Source organism: Dermacentor albipictus, chromosome 4 (genome assembly GCF_038994185.2).
Source record: "Dermacentor albipictus isolate Rhodes 1998 colony chromosome 4, USDA_Dalb.pri_finalv2, whole genome shotgun sequence".
NCBI classification, from domain to species: domain Eukaryota; kingdom Metazoa; phylum Arthropoda; class Arachnida; order Ixodida; family Ixodidae; genus Dermacentor; species Dermacentor albipictus.
The window spans coordinates 108,857,591-108,873,208 of record NC_091824.1 but is presented as its reverse complement, the minus strand read 5'-3'; the positions used below and the strand labels follow the sequence as shown (position 1 = coordinate 108,873,208).

At 46.9% G+C, this 15,618-nt stretch overlaps 1 protein-coding gene across 1 annotated transcript; it reads right to left on the bottom strand.

Moving 5' to 3' along the window:
* Positions 1-239: 239 nt before the first annotated feature.
* LOC139059246 (uncharacterized) lies at positions 240-13,419 on the bottom strand. Its single transcript, XM_070537408.1, has 3 exons — positions 12,784-13,419; positions 6,243-6,519; positions 240-1,076 (listed from the first exon to the last, which is right to left on the bottom strand). Exons 1-3 carry the CDS (start codon positions 13,281-13,283, stop codon positions 720-722), a joined length of 1,134 nt encoding a protein of 377 aa, XP_070393509.1. The 5' UTR covers positions 13,284-13,419; the 3' UTR covers positions 240-719.
* Positions 13,420-15,618: the final 2,199 nt, after the last annotated feature.

Sequence of the window (15,618 nt, the reverse complement as noted above, 5' to 3'; positions counted from 1 at the left end):
ATTAACAATGATGACAATAATAATAATAATAATAATAATTATTATTATTATTATTATTATTATTATTATTATTATTATTATTATTATTATTATTATTATTATTATTATTATTATTATTATTATTATTACTGAGAACTCCTTGTGAAATTCAAAAGTGTATTTCAAAAGCAGTGAAACTGCTAAATGTGAGCGCCAACACGGACGTGGGTTGTGACAAGCATGTGTTCGCTGGGAACGAGTGAAGGATAAACAGTTTTATTTTTTCCTTTCGCCCATGTGCCGTCCCTCGGGCGATCATGGTTTTGCCTGTGCACTGAAGGGAGCTTTAAACCTATCGCAGCTTTTGTTAAATTATGGGCAAGCACAGGTTGACTTTGAGCGCTATGCCCTTCAAATCAGAATACTGTATGCACAAAAGGCACAACTACGAAACTTTTTTTTTTTGCGGTACACGGCCAAAAACAGGAAATGTTGCCGCGTTCAAGGGACGATGTTACAAGCAATGCACCAGCGATAACAAAGTCGGCATTACTGCGGCAGGCCATGTGACCGCCAGTTCGTTACGACAGGAAGGCTTTCGTTTCTTAAATATACGACTTCGTTTATTCTCAAACTGCGTCAAAGACGTGACCTCATTTATGTATAAACTTAGCCATTCATAGATGACTTCGTTTCACACTTCTTTGTGAACAGTCATCGAAATGTTGTCGGGATGCTTTTCACCACTCGTTCCACACAGAATTCCCGCCGTAGTTGGCCTCAGCCTGCGAACACGGCAGCGCTTCCTCCGGAATGCGGCACTCGAACTGTTCCTGGTCGAACACGGTGTCATCGTCGCAGCGGAACGAGTGTTTCTCGAACACTCGCTGTCCTTCGGGCCCGGCCTTCACCGTGCACACATGGAAGTACTCGCAGCAGAGTTCCTCGTCGGCGTAGTAGCCGTACTGACGACCCTCGCAGCTGAAGTTCGAAGCGGGAGCTTCGAGGACGCGCTGGCCGTTGGACGCGGTAACGGCGTGCATCGCCATGGTGTGCCTCACACCGAGTCCAGCCATGACAACTTCAGAGGAGAGCAGCTGTTCGGATTTTTACACCACAGCACGGCATCGCCGAAGAGGGAAGAAAACAGAACGAATGCTTTAGTAACATGCTCAGGTACAGTTTTTAAGATATTGTAGCTCATAGAACACTAAACCGTCCGCAACTCGGAGCCATGCCTGGAGTTTTTGGGTGCACGTGGCAGAGGTGCACGGCGACGCTTGTTTACTCGTATGTGATTCAGACTACTCCAACTCCATAAACATACACACACATGCAGCTGAATAAATATCCGAGAACACCTAAGCGCTTATGAGTTGTGAATGCAAACGCATTAATGTCCAGTTGAACGCCGCTGAGCGGCCCTTTGAACTCCTCGCAGGCAAGCGAGTGTCTTGAGACGCTTGGCGCGCTTTCATTTGGCCCTCGAGGCGAAGGTTGGACGCAGGCAAGAGCTTGCACACAAGGAAGGCGCCGACATACAGGCGCCGATAACGCAGGCTTCAGAGAGCGAGAGTGACACGTAGTGTCGCGGCGATGCCCTCTCCCTTCGCGCAACACCTGGCGCGCTTGTGTCCCTGCTCCGTCGAGGTGTATTCCTGCCGCGGCGTGGCAGCCAATGGAAATTTAGGCTGTTACAGACGATGGGCGCCGGCCTTTTCGCTCAGAGAGCCATTGGACGCTTTCGCATCAATACGTACAACCTAGAAACACGCTCAATAAAAGGTGAATTTGCTCGCACAACCAGGAGATGGTTGTATCATGCTCCACGGCACTTTAACTGCCTTTAACAAGCAAACGTTTGTCTTATTTGTTCGATGCGAGATAAGTACGTGTGGGATCGAGCACTCTCGATAGCCTGATCGTCGGCGATGAGCGGTGGTGTCAGTGCCTGAAGGCAGCAGATCCGCATGTGTTCATTAACGAGAAGTGGGCGGGTATTGTAAACCCCGTCTTATACATAGCAGGCAACGCACAGGAGCCACGCAACTACTGGGGTCACAGAAGTTTCCCGCCGCCCCTCTTAGTGCAGTTGTTTTTATGTGTGGCCTTCTATCGAGCAACTACTTCACATATTGCAACTGCAACTTGCGGACGTAAGGTTGCTTTAAATCACATGTTGTCCAGCTCTGTGCTTCTAGGACGCGACGTACTACATTTTGGTCGCGAGCGCGAGTGATATTCCGTAGCCATAGGTCGAAGAAACGTGATACTCTGCTACTTCGGTGTTAAATAGCCTAAGATCTCGGACGCCTTTTGTGCAATAGATGCGTCATAGTTTACTTAATATCACACCGAATTCATGTATGTCTTTTTTTTTTTGCACACCATGCCCATACATTTCTCTCATAATATGACGCACTAATTATCGGTCATGAAAGCAAACCGTTAGAAGAGTCTGTGTAGCCTTCGTAATGATGCCTGCTAAGTGTGAAACGGAGTACAGTGGTTCGAGACTGTGAGCGCAACACATGGCCCACCGAGACGAGAGCGCGCGGTTTATTTGTGCGAATGGTCCCAGCTGGGTGAGTTGTGTAAGCGGTGAGAGAGAGGCCCGACCTTCAAACAGAGGTCGAGTGCGAAGGCGGCAGGGGACGCGAGAGCACCTGGCGCGTTAATTTTGGCGGCGACGAGGAAAGCAGAGAGAAGTTACACGCGAATGACGAGCAGGAAACTCGGAATCGAGGAGGCTGAATCTAGCGCACAAAACCGATGCGGAGAAGACCTGCATAGACAATGTCTAGGGGCGGCTTGCACGAACATTTAATACCGAAAATAATAACATATTTAAAAACGCGTTCTTGTACGCACTAGGCATTGTCTATGGAACATTTAGGAACGCGTTCTTAAATTCCTAATTATTTTCTTTACTAAATGTTCGTGCAAGCCTACCCAGGATTATCCTGTGACGTCCGAACGCTCTTTACATCGCATAGGGCTCGAGGACCATCACGGGAAGTGCCCTGCGCTGCAAATGAACGTTCTTGTGGGGAAAGTGGGATCATGTGACAATGCTTTGCAGCAGCGAAAGCATGCGCAGTTATTTTATCGCGTGATTTAGAAGCTTTATGTTATTTTTATTGTTCATGAACGTTGCTAATTACCACTGAATAGTACTGACTGTTGTAATACAACGAAAGAAAGCTAGTCGGGGCCTTCTAACTGCCGTTTACTACGCTCATTGCAGAATGTATTCAGCCACGGCCCGTATTCTTGTTTTGGCAGGATTGTGCGTTCAGAATGTAGCGATGAGACGTGATCTATGCAAAATTAATCCGGTCAGAAAATGATTGACAACACTTTTCGGAACGCGGCTGGCTTACAGTTTGTGAAAAGGCACGCCTTTGTGAGAATATTATATATATATATATATATATATATATATATATATATATATATATATGACTTGTTCTTCGAACATCAGAAGCGCAAATAAAGATGGTCTTGACTCCTATATAGTGCAAGCAAGATAAAACACGAAATTTTACCACACAAAACAAAAATATAACCCCTCCACACTTCGCATTTTACGCGCGTGTTTTTTTTCTTTTGTTATGTACCGGCACATTCTACCCTATAAAAAAACATCTGTGCTCTCTTGCACTGGTGCGTATCTCAACGAGACACGACTACGCGGCACGATGCAGGCTAATAAAGGCGCGCCCTCCTCCCGAAGGCTCTGCATCGTACAGGCGATAAGACTTAAGCCGCTAGAGTATTTTGTAGCCAGCTATATTGCTGATAAGTGATGAAGACAGGCGAAGCATCAAGATACGCAGATAAGGGTGAAGCCGCATTTCATGGACGCTCACGGCCAATGCCTCCTAGCCAAATTAATCCGATGCTGAGCGGAAACAAACCCGCATTACCTATGTAGTAAAACCTTATTAGATCAAACAGGCTACATGTGACTGCTTGCCGCATCAACGTTTCAAAGGGGATTCCAATGAAAATAATCATCCTTCTTGCCTCAAACTTGATTCTCGCTAGGGGCTGCCGCGTTCCGATAGGCGTAGAATGCGATAACACTCCGGCGCTTACACTTAGGTGCACAATCAAGAGCACTAGATGGTTGAAAGAAATCGGGAGCCCCAACTTTACAGCGTCCCTCACTGTGTAGTTTGAGGACGCTAAACCCCACATAAATTTTTTTTATCTGCTGACACTGTACATGTAAACACTTGAGTACGACTGCTTTCTGCTCAATGGCTGTGGCATTCTCTCGTGGATCTTTGTACCAAAAGCTGATCAGCTCGCAAAGTTGTTTTTTCTTTCTTTCAAGAATGGAGAAGCATCGAAAACTGGTTTTCCCACTCGTTAACGATGTTTTGCTAACGTTGCTTTACTGTTTCCTGTCCTCTTGGGCTTTCTTCGTCGTTGTTATTTTTTTTGGGAGGGGGGGGGGGGCACAACCTTTGAACTGAATATCAAACCACAATCTAACTGAAATCAAACCAAGCCTTAACTGTAGCAGTACAATTCTGCGATCGATTTTTCGCAAAGGGAAAGTTCCAGGAAAAATACGATGGCCAGGCAGCTTTGCAAATTAGCAGACGATTGCTCAAAAACACATTTTTTCTCGTTTCCGCTAACGTCCCACCCCATTCACTGAAATTTACTTAAACTCAGTCACGTATTCGAAATGAAGGCAGTCATAAGCGAGTATGCCGATCAATGAGTGGTTTACTTCACTTACATATGAACGTTCGAAGCTGAATATTTCGTCACGAGCCACAACGTGAACGACTAACGAACAATATTACGTTTTTTCTGTAAGCTACTACTATGGTACAGAACACAGCTGGCACATTAACGAGTGGTTAGGAATATAATAAGTAGTACATCTCGCCAAAAGACATTACTAAACCAATTAACAACATGACCTGTGGCTTCAAAACTATTGGCAATAAATAAACAAACATAATGAGCAAATGACCGTAACTGATTTAATACAGCTACTGAAACTATGGGCAAGGGTGTATATTCAAACAAATTCCAGCCCGGCATTCCAGTAAGCAACGCGTACGGCAATTGCCGCTGCATTCGAGCAATGCATACGGAGCTTGGAAGCACGCATATGCTACATTTACCCGTGATCTGAGCCTTTGGTCAAAGTCTTATGTCCTTCACACGCTCACTATCGACGACAGCCACTGAAACCGCGGCTTGCTGTGCCGCGCCGGCGTCATGCGTTGCCATCTAAAAATATGGAGGACGCTTAAGCTTCGCCATTAAGAGTGGAACGTGATAGCATTCAAAGATCCCTAACTGTTTCTCATGCTTCCCGGCAACTGCAGCGTATGTAACCGTAATATTTACCGGGAAACGCTTGTGGTGAACGCTATGAACGAAGGCGGGCTTTCTGGTATAAACGCGTCCTCTTGTGTGGGCCGCAATGCGCCGGAGGCAAGCGCCATCTGGATGTGTTTCTAGGACGCCGGATGTGTGTGTGGATGTACTGGATGTGTTTCTAGGACACAAATAGCGGACGCCATGCCGGTCTATGAATAGTAGAAATGCTGGAAAAGGGGTTTGTTTGAGTTTTCGAGTAACATAATTACGTTCTCGCGTATATCCAAATTACAATCCTACGCTACCATGCCTGTAGGTTTCTGTAAGTCGTACTTTACGATTTTTCTACGTATGTTAGCTTGATAAATTCAATAGTTCAGTAACTTCCCTGCGCCACATGGAGGGTATGGGTATGGGTGGTTTGAAAATATTTTCGTCGAAACGATGTCCGACGCTGGACGCCGGATTTTCTGCGACACGGGGCCCGAATAAAGGGAGCGGAAGCCGGCTGAGTCAAGCAAAAAATGCGTCTACATGTGATCAACCATGGCGGCGCCCAGAGGAGCACGGTGAAGAACGTCTCATTGAAAGCGTGAGCACGCCGCGCGAGTTTAGCGGTACAAAACCGCAGTCTAGCAACATGAGGCTTACTTTCGTGGGAGGAAATTACGTATGTTGCTGTTTTGTGCGATTCAGGCAATCAAATGCAAAAAACAACTTCACATTTTTATGTGGGGCGCAGTAGACGAAACGAGGCGCATGTGTCACCGTTCTTTCAAATTCCCACACACATCCCCCCGCCTTCTTTCCTACCGCATTCCTTCCTTTAGACATCTTTAGGTGAAGGAAGCAAGCGTGAAGAGAGCTAAAAGAATGCACCAGGTTCCGAATGTTGATGTACTCAGTTTCACCTTGTTCCCCACGGGGCTCTGATAGACGGAGTACTCCGGCATGTCGGGCAGGTGGAGATCGCCTCGAGGAGAAAGGTTGAGGACCGGTGACGGCTCGCCCATCGCCTGCAGGCTATCGAAGTCGGAGACATTGTAGTACTTTTCCGACTGTTCGCAAGGCGTCGCCAAGTCAGGATAGAGACAAGACTTGGTTGGTTGGTCGTACACGGTTGGTATGGGGCAGGACATCCTCACGGCGGTCGCTATGCCAGTGATGTGAGTGCACACGTAGTACGACCTGCGTAATATCACCGGTATACGAGATCAAGTTGAAGGCGCAACTTAACTGTTAATACGCGTCTTGGGGAGGATGAAGTAAGTCTGAAAAATTATACACTAGAGAAAATGGAAGTGCTTATTCTTGCGTCACATTGCTCGCGCCATCAGAGGTAAGGAGTTGTGAAATAACAACTTATTAACATTTACAAATATCTGAAATCGCCGATCAAATCACGATGATTTACTTTTGAAAATATCACGAACAGTTGCTTGTAATTGCGCAAGGTTCAATCACTTAGTAGAAATCTGCCAAATCATGCCAGTTCTGAGGTGTCTGTTCGAAACATTATAGGCAAAGAAAGTCTGGGTATGAGACCTGCTAAAGCAGGTTGGCAGGATAGTTGGTTGGGATACATAACATGGTGCAGCGCGACTAATCAAGCACTGAGAAGAAAATAACACACGTACTAGTGCTGTGTGTGCGATTGCTTCTCCTTTCTTGCTTAGTCATGCTGTACACTGTTGTCATGAAACTCTAGGAGTAAAGCCTAGACTTAGACTTGTTCGAAAGTATAGAAGGCTGTCCTAGACAGACTCCTAGATTATGACTCCTAGATTGGCTTTGCCATAAGCTATTTTGCAGCAGCACTAAGTGAACACAACTAAAGGATTGAACAGCAAAGATATCAAATTTGAAGAGGCCCGATTTTGCAAGTCATTTCGTAAGTCATTACACTGAAATATTAAGTTGCCTTATCACTGCAGAGCAAAGGGCCATATACATGCAGAGCATATGGTTCTGCACACAACTCCACAGAGCAACTCCGGATATATTTCTAGACACGGATCAGCTTTTGTTTAGTTTTGCATGGAGCGCGCAGCACGTAGTCTAGACCGACACAAAGAAGCCGCACGAACCTATTCGCACTTACAATCCAACGCCCGAGCAACGCACGTGGCCTTAACAGTCAGGATCGGGCATGTCTACACCGCGTTTGAAGTAATTTTCTCGAATAGAAATACTTCCCGTTTCAAATTAGATAGACAAAATCAGTACTGCCCTCTGTGTGCAACCTGCTAGAAGATAGCCCACGTAAGTTGCCCTTGAGGGATAGGTACATTAAAAATAACAGCCACCACGTCCATACTGATTTATCAAAGACTATCCTTCCTTGAGTTACGACACGTACTTGGTCCATGGACAAACGCTGACTATGCATCGCGCGCAGCGAAGTCACATTTAACATTCCTTGGAGAGACTAGCCTCAATGAAATAGCTTGGTTTGTTGAGTGTTGTGGCGTTCCGTGAATGTTCTGTGTCTGTGTCGTGCACTTTTTGCCTATCATTTTATTTCATTTATTATATGAATCTGAAGTAGCATGCTATAGGCATGCCTCCAGGCAATCCTCTCCGGAATTTGTTAAAGAGCCCCTTCTCCGTTCCATCTAAGAGAATGGCACTTGTATACAAATTTTCCCTGAATTTCGTTATCATTGCTCAATTCTTAATTTTCGTACATGCTAACGGCTGAAAGTAAGCAGTTGTGAAGTTATAGTAGTGTGGCCAGTACATGTCTGTAACTGGCATATGACGTCACGGACCTTTATTTCATAACTACCGACAACTATCTCAAAAGCGGGTAAACTGGAGATGAAAGGGCAGCTTTTCATCTTGGTGGTATATTTCTCCAGCCCGGCGGCCCCACGAAACATTTATGAAAGCCACGTCACGAATTGTATAATTCTGTTGGAAAGGGTAACATGCAGTTAAATTCGAAACTTCGCGAGTTCCTAGTTTAAACGCTTTAATTAATCTTATCAGCCATCCTCGTGTACATGGTCGGCATCGTTCGAGAGAAAAGGTACAGGCTGACACCTCGATAAATCCACGAATGGCCGTGCCGGGCATGCATGTTCGGCAGCGCTCGTAGTCAAGAGGTGTCGAACCCAACAGTACATGTCATTAGGCGACACTGGCGCAGTGCGCAGGTGGTCGCTCGACCGCTTTACTATAGAAAAAGTGTGATTGGCATATTACTGCATTTTTGCCATTGCACTCCGTGAAATATAATTACTAAATGGTGGGGTTGTGAGCCGTGCTTTCTCACCACAGGTGCAGAACTTTGTTTCAATTACTGGTTGTACTGGAGACTGGTTAAACACCGAGGTTTAGCGACAGTCGCTGTCTGTCACTCAGAAATATTATACATAAAAAAAAGAGGCATGCTGCTGATAATACACGTCTGATTTTTGCTGTTCACCCCCAGCTGCAACACGCAGTTGAATGTTCCGTCGGTTTCCCACTTCCCCTTTCCCCAGTGAGGAGTAGCAGGCTAGAGACACGCTCTCCAGGCCGACCTCTCCTCCTTTCTGCTCATTAAAATCTACTCCTCCTCCTCCTCCGTCGGTTTCATCATACCACTCAGGATTTTGAAAATAATGAATGCGCACCCTACGCGGACTGCAGCCGGAAAATTATGCTGGTAACATGCGATCGTTATTAATTAACAGACTAAAGAAAACGCATTTGGCCACAAGAAACAGACATAACGGAGAAAGACAATGGCTAACCATTTATTCGAGAAAGAAAGAAAAAAATTCAGGGCGACGCGAAGTTTAAATGCCATCGATTAGATCGTTTTTGTTTACTAACTGTTGTATAAGTCGCCGCACCCAATATATTGCATATCAACCCAGTGCCAGGGTACTTCTATACTTTTTGACGTTACCGATATATCGTTAGTGCACGTTTAGCCTTCGTCAGCGCCTGACACGTTAATACGTACTTCCTTGAGGTTGCGTGCTTTTTTGCAGACCCCTAATAATCTAATAGCAGGCCCCAAGAAGCGCAGCAGTGTATCAGCATTTACAGTGAATCTTTAAGCATGAAAGGCTTTTAGCTCCCGTTGTCGGCGACCATCAAGTGACCTTGAGCCAAAAGCCAGAGCCGCTATCCGGACACTCAAACGAGAGCATCAGGGGAAGTTGCGAGAACAAACCGAGATCATTCGGGCAACCAGCAACGTAAAATACAGTATCCTTTGTACAGCACCGCATTACATACGCTAGTCACTGCCCAAACAAGTTACGCGAAATATTGCTTCCACGTTCTTCCTAACATTTGTTCACGATATCACTCAAGCTGTAACGTCTATTACGCTGAAGTTTTACATGGCATTTCCAATAGCAAGTTCAAAAGGCAGATAGAGGGCTTCATTGTCATGTTTTGCCGCTGACAGAGGGTTGGCTGTGCTCTTTTAAACGCCAGCGGTCCGTGAGTTCCGCAGCGCGGGTTTTGCCTCACCTCGACAGATGACGCCACGCTGCGTGGCGCCTCCAAGTGCTTTTCTTTTTCTAGCTAGGAAGTGCGCTCTGTCTACTTGGCGTATTTCGCTGCTTGTCGTGCCGCCTTCAGCCAGTTTTCTTCTAGCTGGGCAGCGTCCATATGTACCAGTGCATAGTATGGCGTGGTGTGGTATAGTGGGGTGTGCCGTTGTTAACATGCACAAGACCCACTTTAAGATAGCGGCTAGTATCATCTCCCACCAATCTGCTTTACCAGTTGCCATTTCATGCTTACATCTACTTCCGATTACGGTTGGACGGAGGACGGTTGCTGCGGAGTGCGTAAAACTTACGTATAATAAAATTATGGCAATGACTAATTGAGTGTGCTATGGACAGGAAAGATACATTTTAAAATACTGACAATATGGCAAAATATGTCAGAGGCGAATTTTTTTTCGAAATGCACTACTGCCTTAACAGAGTCCTTGAAACGCAAGGACCTGGAGGCGTGTGCTGTACAAAACTATCACAGCGACATTCTCATGAAAAGGATGCGATATGAAATCAATGGCTTAGTAACATGCGAGACGACATCGTTAAAGAAACCTACATCAGGTTTAGTATTTAAAAAATCGTTGTTCACTAAGAAACATAGCGGGACGGAGAGCGTCCTCCACGAGGACGTGGAGGACGGTAAGCCTTTCACTACATCTACCACAGGTGGGAGGCTCGTTACCAGTCAATAGAAAACTGAGTACAATACGTGTGTCCCATTTTGAGGTGACAGAGCAGGACATCACTTCGTCGTGTTTTCGTAGCAGAGGGTAAGAAACTTCACTTCAGTTCAGTTTAATCTCGCGGAGCTTATTGTTCGTTTCAGCATCCCACAAGCGTTGACAGTGACTTTCCATAACGAGGAAAGTGTCTGTGCTGTGCGTTTGAGAGACGAAGATTAGCTCCCGGGCCTTTTCCATGCGCCATGACGTGAGGTTTGTGCGTGTGTGGGTGTGGGTGTGTGTGTGTGTGTTTTTTTTTTTTTTTTGAACGAGCGCGAGAATCTCGCAGCTCCTTAGGCCCCGACTACGTCATGTGGCTAGTTGTGTCCATCGCCTCTTGCGAGGCGCTGGACCCATGCTCTTGCGAGCGCTGTGTTTGACGTGAAGGCCTCGACACTTCGAACGAGATCATTGAGGCCACGAGCGCGGAGGCCGATGACCCCTTCTGCCGGGGTGGCGGAGCAGCGCTAGCTTCAGCCACCAAGGGGGCGGATGGCGTCATCGTCGGCTCACTGCGTGCGGGACGGACTGCCGCCAGGGGCCGTTGTGGCACACGCCAGCGAGCCTGCTTGAATTATATTTTCTCTGACTTTTATTAGGGCTATTTTTCTTTCTTCCAAGACGGGCACGAATGCGAGTATGCGGCGTGCTCGCCATCACAGTTGGAGATGTGCGGAGTGTGGAGCATTTTCGCAAGTATAAGAATCATGGTGACCGGCACTACATTTAGCGCACGTTAGTTGGCCTCGACAGTTCTTGGAACTGTGGCCAAAACGCTGGCATTTTAGGTATCGCAGAGGATTTGGAACATACGGTCTGACCCATAGCTTTACATAGCCTGTCTCGATTGTCTCGGGCAGGAAGCTTCAGCGAAAAGTAAGTACTAGATGCTTGGTTTTAATCTCCTTGCTGTCACGCGTTAACATAATTCGCTTAACATTGATTAAATTTTACTCGCGCCAGCCTTCCAACAGTTCAGCTTCTGCCAGCTCCATTAGATCATCATCGGAGACAACACCAAGACTGGTGTTCATAGTTCGGTGCGGGGATATTGTCACTGGGATTTCCCCGAATGACAATTCGTTAGGAAAGTTTTCGTATTGTTTCGCATCGGGAAGTTCCAAAAGGCCATCTGCACTAGGCATCTTCGATACCTTGTAGCTTGCGCCAAGAGCTTCGGTGAGACATTTTGACACGAGGAAAAGAGAAACAATTTTCATCGTCTTTTCAGGTTTGTCAGAATGGATGACATGGAATTGGGGGAAGTTTTGAAATCTGTTGCCAAAAACACTGAAAAACATCTTCGGTGTGACATCGTTTCTGAGGGCGATGAGAGAGTCGGGGAAACGACGGAGAAACCATAAAAGTAACTAATTTCGGTAGCTATGCCAGCTGCCCACCACCCAGCCCAACTAGGGGACGCTAAGAAACCCGAAAGCAACGAAGGCATCAACTGTAGATAGCTACTATACCCTACCTTGTATGTCCAAGGTTGGATAAACTACATCAGGTCAACGCTTTAGAAGATTGGAAGTAAAACGAAGTAAAGAGAAGAGAGGACAGATGGAAAGCGTGAGAGAATGCGAAGGCTGGAGGTAGAGAGAGAGACAGGAAAAAGCAACTACCGTTTTCCGCCGGGAGGGTCAGTCCGGGGGAGCCACCTACGTGAAGCCGAGGCCAAAGGGAGTGTGTTGCTTCCTCCGAGGGGCCTTAAACCTCTGCATTTTTAAACCTGAACATAAATATAAGTACGCGAGCGCCGTGTTCCGCTGTCTTCGGTATGCCAACACGAATTCGATGCGCTACCTTCCGATCAGAAGTGCACAAAGTGACTCGGAATATTGACTGAATAACTGAAGTTTAACTGAATACGTCGTCGAAAGATGAGGGGCTTTGAAGGTTCCAGGTTTTATTAATTATCGCAGATAAACCAGCGCTAATAGTGATGCCTATGTTGTAGTGAACGCCGCAGTTAAGGTCCGCGGATTATATCTGGAACAGGTGCGATTCTTCTAGCGCGCACCGAACCGGCTGAACGAGGTTGTCCTTGAATGTCACACGTATACTCTTTCCAGAACAGAAGCAGGACCTTATAGCTATACTGACCCACTGCTCTCTATGCCATGAATACGAAGCTAGGCATAATGTTCTTAAATCTACGTAGTACACTTGGTGCATAACAAACTCTACACAAGAAGTTGAAATCGGTTGGCTCGTACCTGCATCCTGAACGTACGTCAGCGTACGTTCCCGCCGGAATCAGCTCGCAGCTGAAGCCTCCTTCGGTTGCACGCGACGCCAGCACGGCTTCCCTCAGGGTGAACGCTTCGTTGATGCTGTAGTGGAATTCGGCTTCGTCACAGGCCTCTGGGCTGGATGCGTTGGGTTGCAAGCAGGAGAAGTGCAGCTGGTCGAACACCTTGTCTCCGGGGCAGTAGTAGCTGAAGCTACGCGTCACTGTCTCGCCGTTAATCACCTGCGGGTTGCAGATGTGGAAGACGCGGCAGCGGTGCGCGGGGTCGGCGTAGAAGCCGTACGGTAGGCCTACGCACGAGAAGGGCGTCTCGACGCGAGCCTCGATGGCGTTCTCGGCGCAGGCGCGGCCGACTTTGTTGCCCAGCGGGAAGCCGACGAAAAGAGCCAGCGCGAACCACGCCGCCGGGGAAGGAAAAGCACGGTGCACACGGTGGGCATAGTCGCAGGTGCGAAAGCCAGCCATGTATCGCGCTCGCAAGCATGGAGAGGAAACAAGTCATGTTGATTGCCTGGCTCTTCGATCTCTTTTCGTCGTCGCGTGTGTTTCGACGCCGAATGCGCAGGCGCAGGTCATTTGTTTGCTTTGTGTGCGAGAGAGCAAGCATGAAGAGTAAAGGTTCACGCAAAGACTACCAGAATGAAATTTGGCGCTGCATATCGTTCGAACATCGCGGGAAGTATTAGTACCGGCACTGCCACTGTGTGTCCTTCCACAAAGTCCGTTAACATAGGTTAGGTGTGTTTCGATGGTTCAAACAAAAGTTTATGTAAATGTCACATGTTTGCGTCACAAATGAGAATACTTCTAAAACAACATAGAAAGTTAATAGAACAATAATGTTGTGAAGTCCCGCAACATTTGCTTCTATGACCGAACAACAAAACACTCGGAACTGCGTCTACTATCTGTCGTTCGCTTTCTTTTTTTAACGCTGATGCGTTCTGAAATGGTATCATCGTATTTAAAATCAACAGTACGTTGTTGCGAGAAGTCTATTATGTGTTCCACAAAAATAAAATGTTCTACAGTTTTTTTTTCTTTTTTGTGAAGGCTCGGTATAAGACATTGCAGGTTTGCAGTGTTTTATATGCGCGCTGTAAGACGCGTGTTGCTTGCAAACTTTTTAAAAAATCTCTTTACATGGACGGTGATTAGTTTCATTGGCCCTGCTCCCTCCCGGTTCTCCACCAGTGGTGTCCGAAGTTGTATTTTGACTCAGTGGCTTATAAATTATGTGCAATGACGTCACCATGGCTGTCATTTTGGGGTAGTCACATCTCGATAAGTTGCATAATCAAGAAACGTGACAGCACGACAGGCGCCTTTTGCGCCGAGGGACAACTTGATAACAGTGATTATGCGGTGAAAAACGGCCACCGTCGAAAAGTGAAATAATGTCCGCGTGATAATACATTGCACTGACGTCATCGTAGCCGCCATGTTCGTTGTTCGTGTACTATCACCTTCAGAAGCTTTCTTCATGACGTCACGTAAAAGATATCCACTGAAGAGGCATGTGCAGGTACTCAGATACTATTTCTGAAACCACGCAATCGTGCGACCAGTGAAAAGAATGCAGTATTCCTTCGGGAGCGCCTTGCCGCATACATGGTACTGAACGTCAAGTTAAGGTTCGATGGTTTGGTTATCAATTTTATTTCAAATGATGTTCTAGAGATAATGGAACGGCGGTTGGTAGTGTTAAATAACTTAAATTTAAACATGCGCGTTGTAAATGCTGAGAATTGTCAAAATTTTCAGTCATATTGTTATGTAGGAAGACGCTGACGAAAAGCTCTATACAAGTATATTTACAAGGAAATACGCCGCACTTGTCCTAGAGGTAACAGCCCGCGCTAGCCTCCAATCGTCGTCGTCGTCTTCTCACTGCTCGCCTCTTCGTCATTGGAAATACTGTTCCGTAGCACTACCCCCGGCGGCAAGATGTCGCTTGAGTGTTGGGCAGACGGGCAAACTGCTGGTCGATACGTCGGTTTTTAGCGAGTTCCAGGCGGCGGCACTCTTTTATAACTGCATCCACTGTCGCCACGTTGTTGAAAACGAGCAAGTTGAAGGCGTCATCGGCAATGCCTTTGAGGATGTGGGAAACCTTGTCGGACTCAGTCATATGTGCGTCAACTTTGCGGCACAGAGCCAAGACGTCTTAAATGTACGTGACGTAGGGCTCCGTTGACGTCTGCACACGGCTGGAGAACGCCTTCTGCGCGGCAAGTTGGAGACGGTATAGGTTGCCGAATAAGACTCGGAGCTCTTGCTTAAGCGAATCCCAACTAGTGAGCTCATCTTCGTGCGTCCGAAACCAAACTCGAGGTGTGCCACTGAGGTAAAAGACTACGTTGGCGAGCATCATAGTAGGGTCCCACCGGTTATTGCGGCTGACGTGTTCGTACAGGCTGATCCCGTCCTCGACGTCTTTCCCATCTTTGCGCGAGAATACGCCAGGATCACGAGGAGCGGGGATAGTGATGTAGGTCGTCGAATTGGCAGCAGGTGTCGGAGCCGGCAGAGTCGAGATGTCGTCGCCGGGAGCCATGAAGGAAAGCTCGACGTACCGTCCACTGCGAAACTCCGTGACGAGGTACAGGGAACTTCCACCTCCATCAGATATGTTACGTAGGAAGACGCAGACGAAAAGCTATACACAAGTATATTTACAAGGGAATACGCCGTACTCGTCCAAGAGGCAACAGCCCGCGCTAGCCGTCGTCGTCGTCATCGTCTTCTCAGTGCTCGCCTCTTCGTCAGTGGAGTTACTGTTCCGTAGCAATATAAAGGA

Excerpts from the sequence above, each read along its gene's own strand:
- LOC139059246 (XM_070537408.1), bottom strand. The coding sequence starts at position 13,283 with ATGGCTGGCTTTCGCACCTGCGACTATGCCCACCGTGTGCACCGTGCT. Across the intron at positions 6,520-12,783 it reads GACGTACGTTCAGGATGCAG|GTCGTACTACGTGTGCACTC; the intron begins GTACGAGCCAAC and ends GATATTACGCAG. Across the intron at positions 1,077-6,242 it reads AGAGCCCCGTGGGGAACAAG|CTGCTCTCCTCTGAAGTTGT; the intron begins GTGAAACTGAGT and ends AAATCCGAACAG.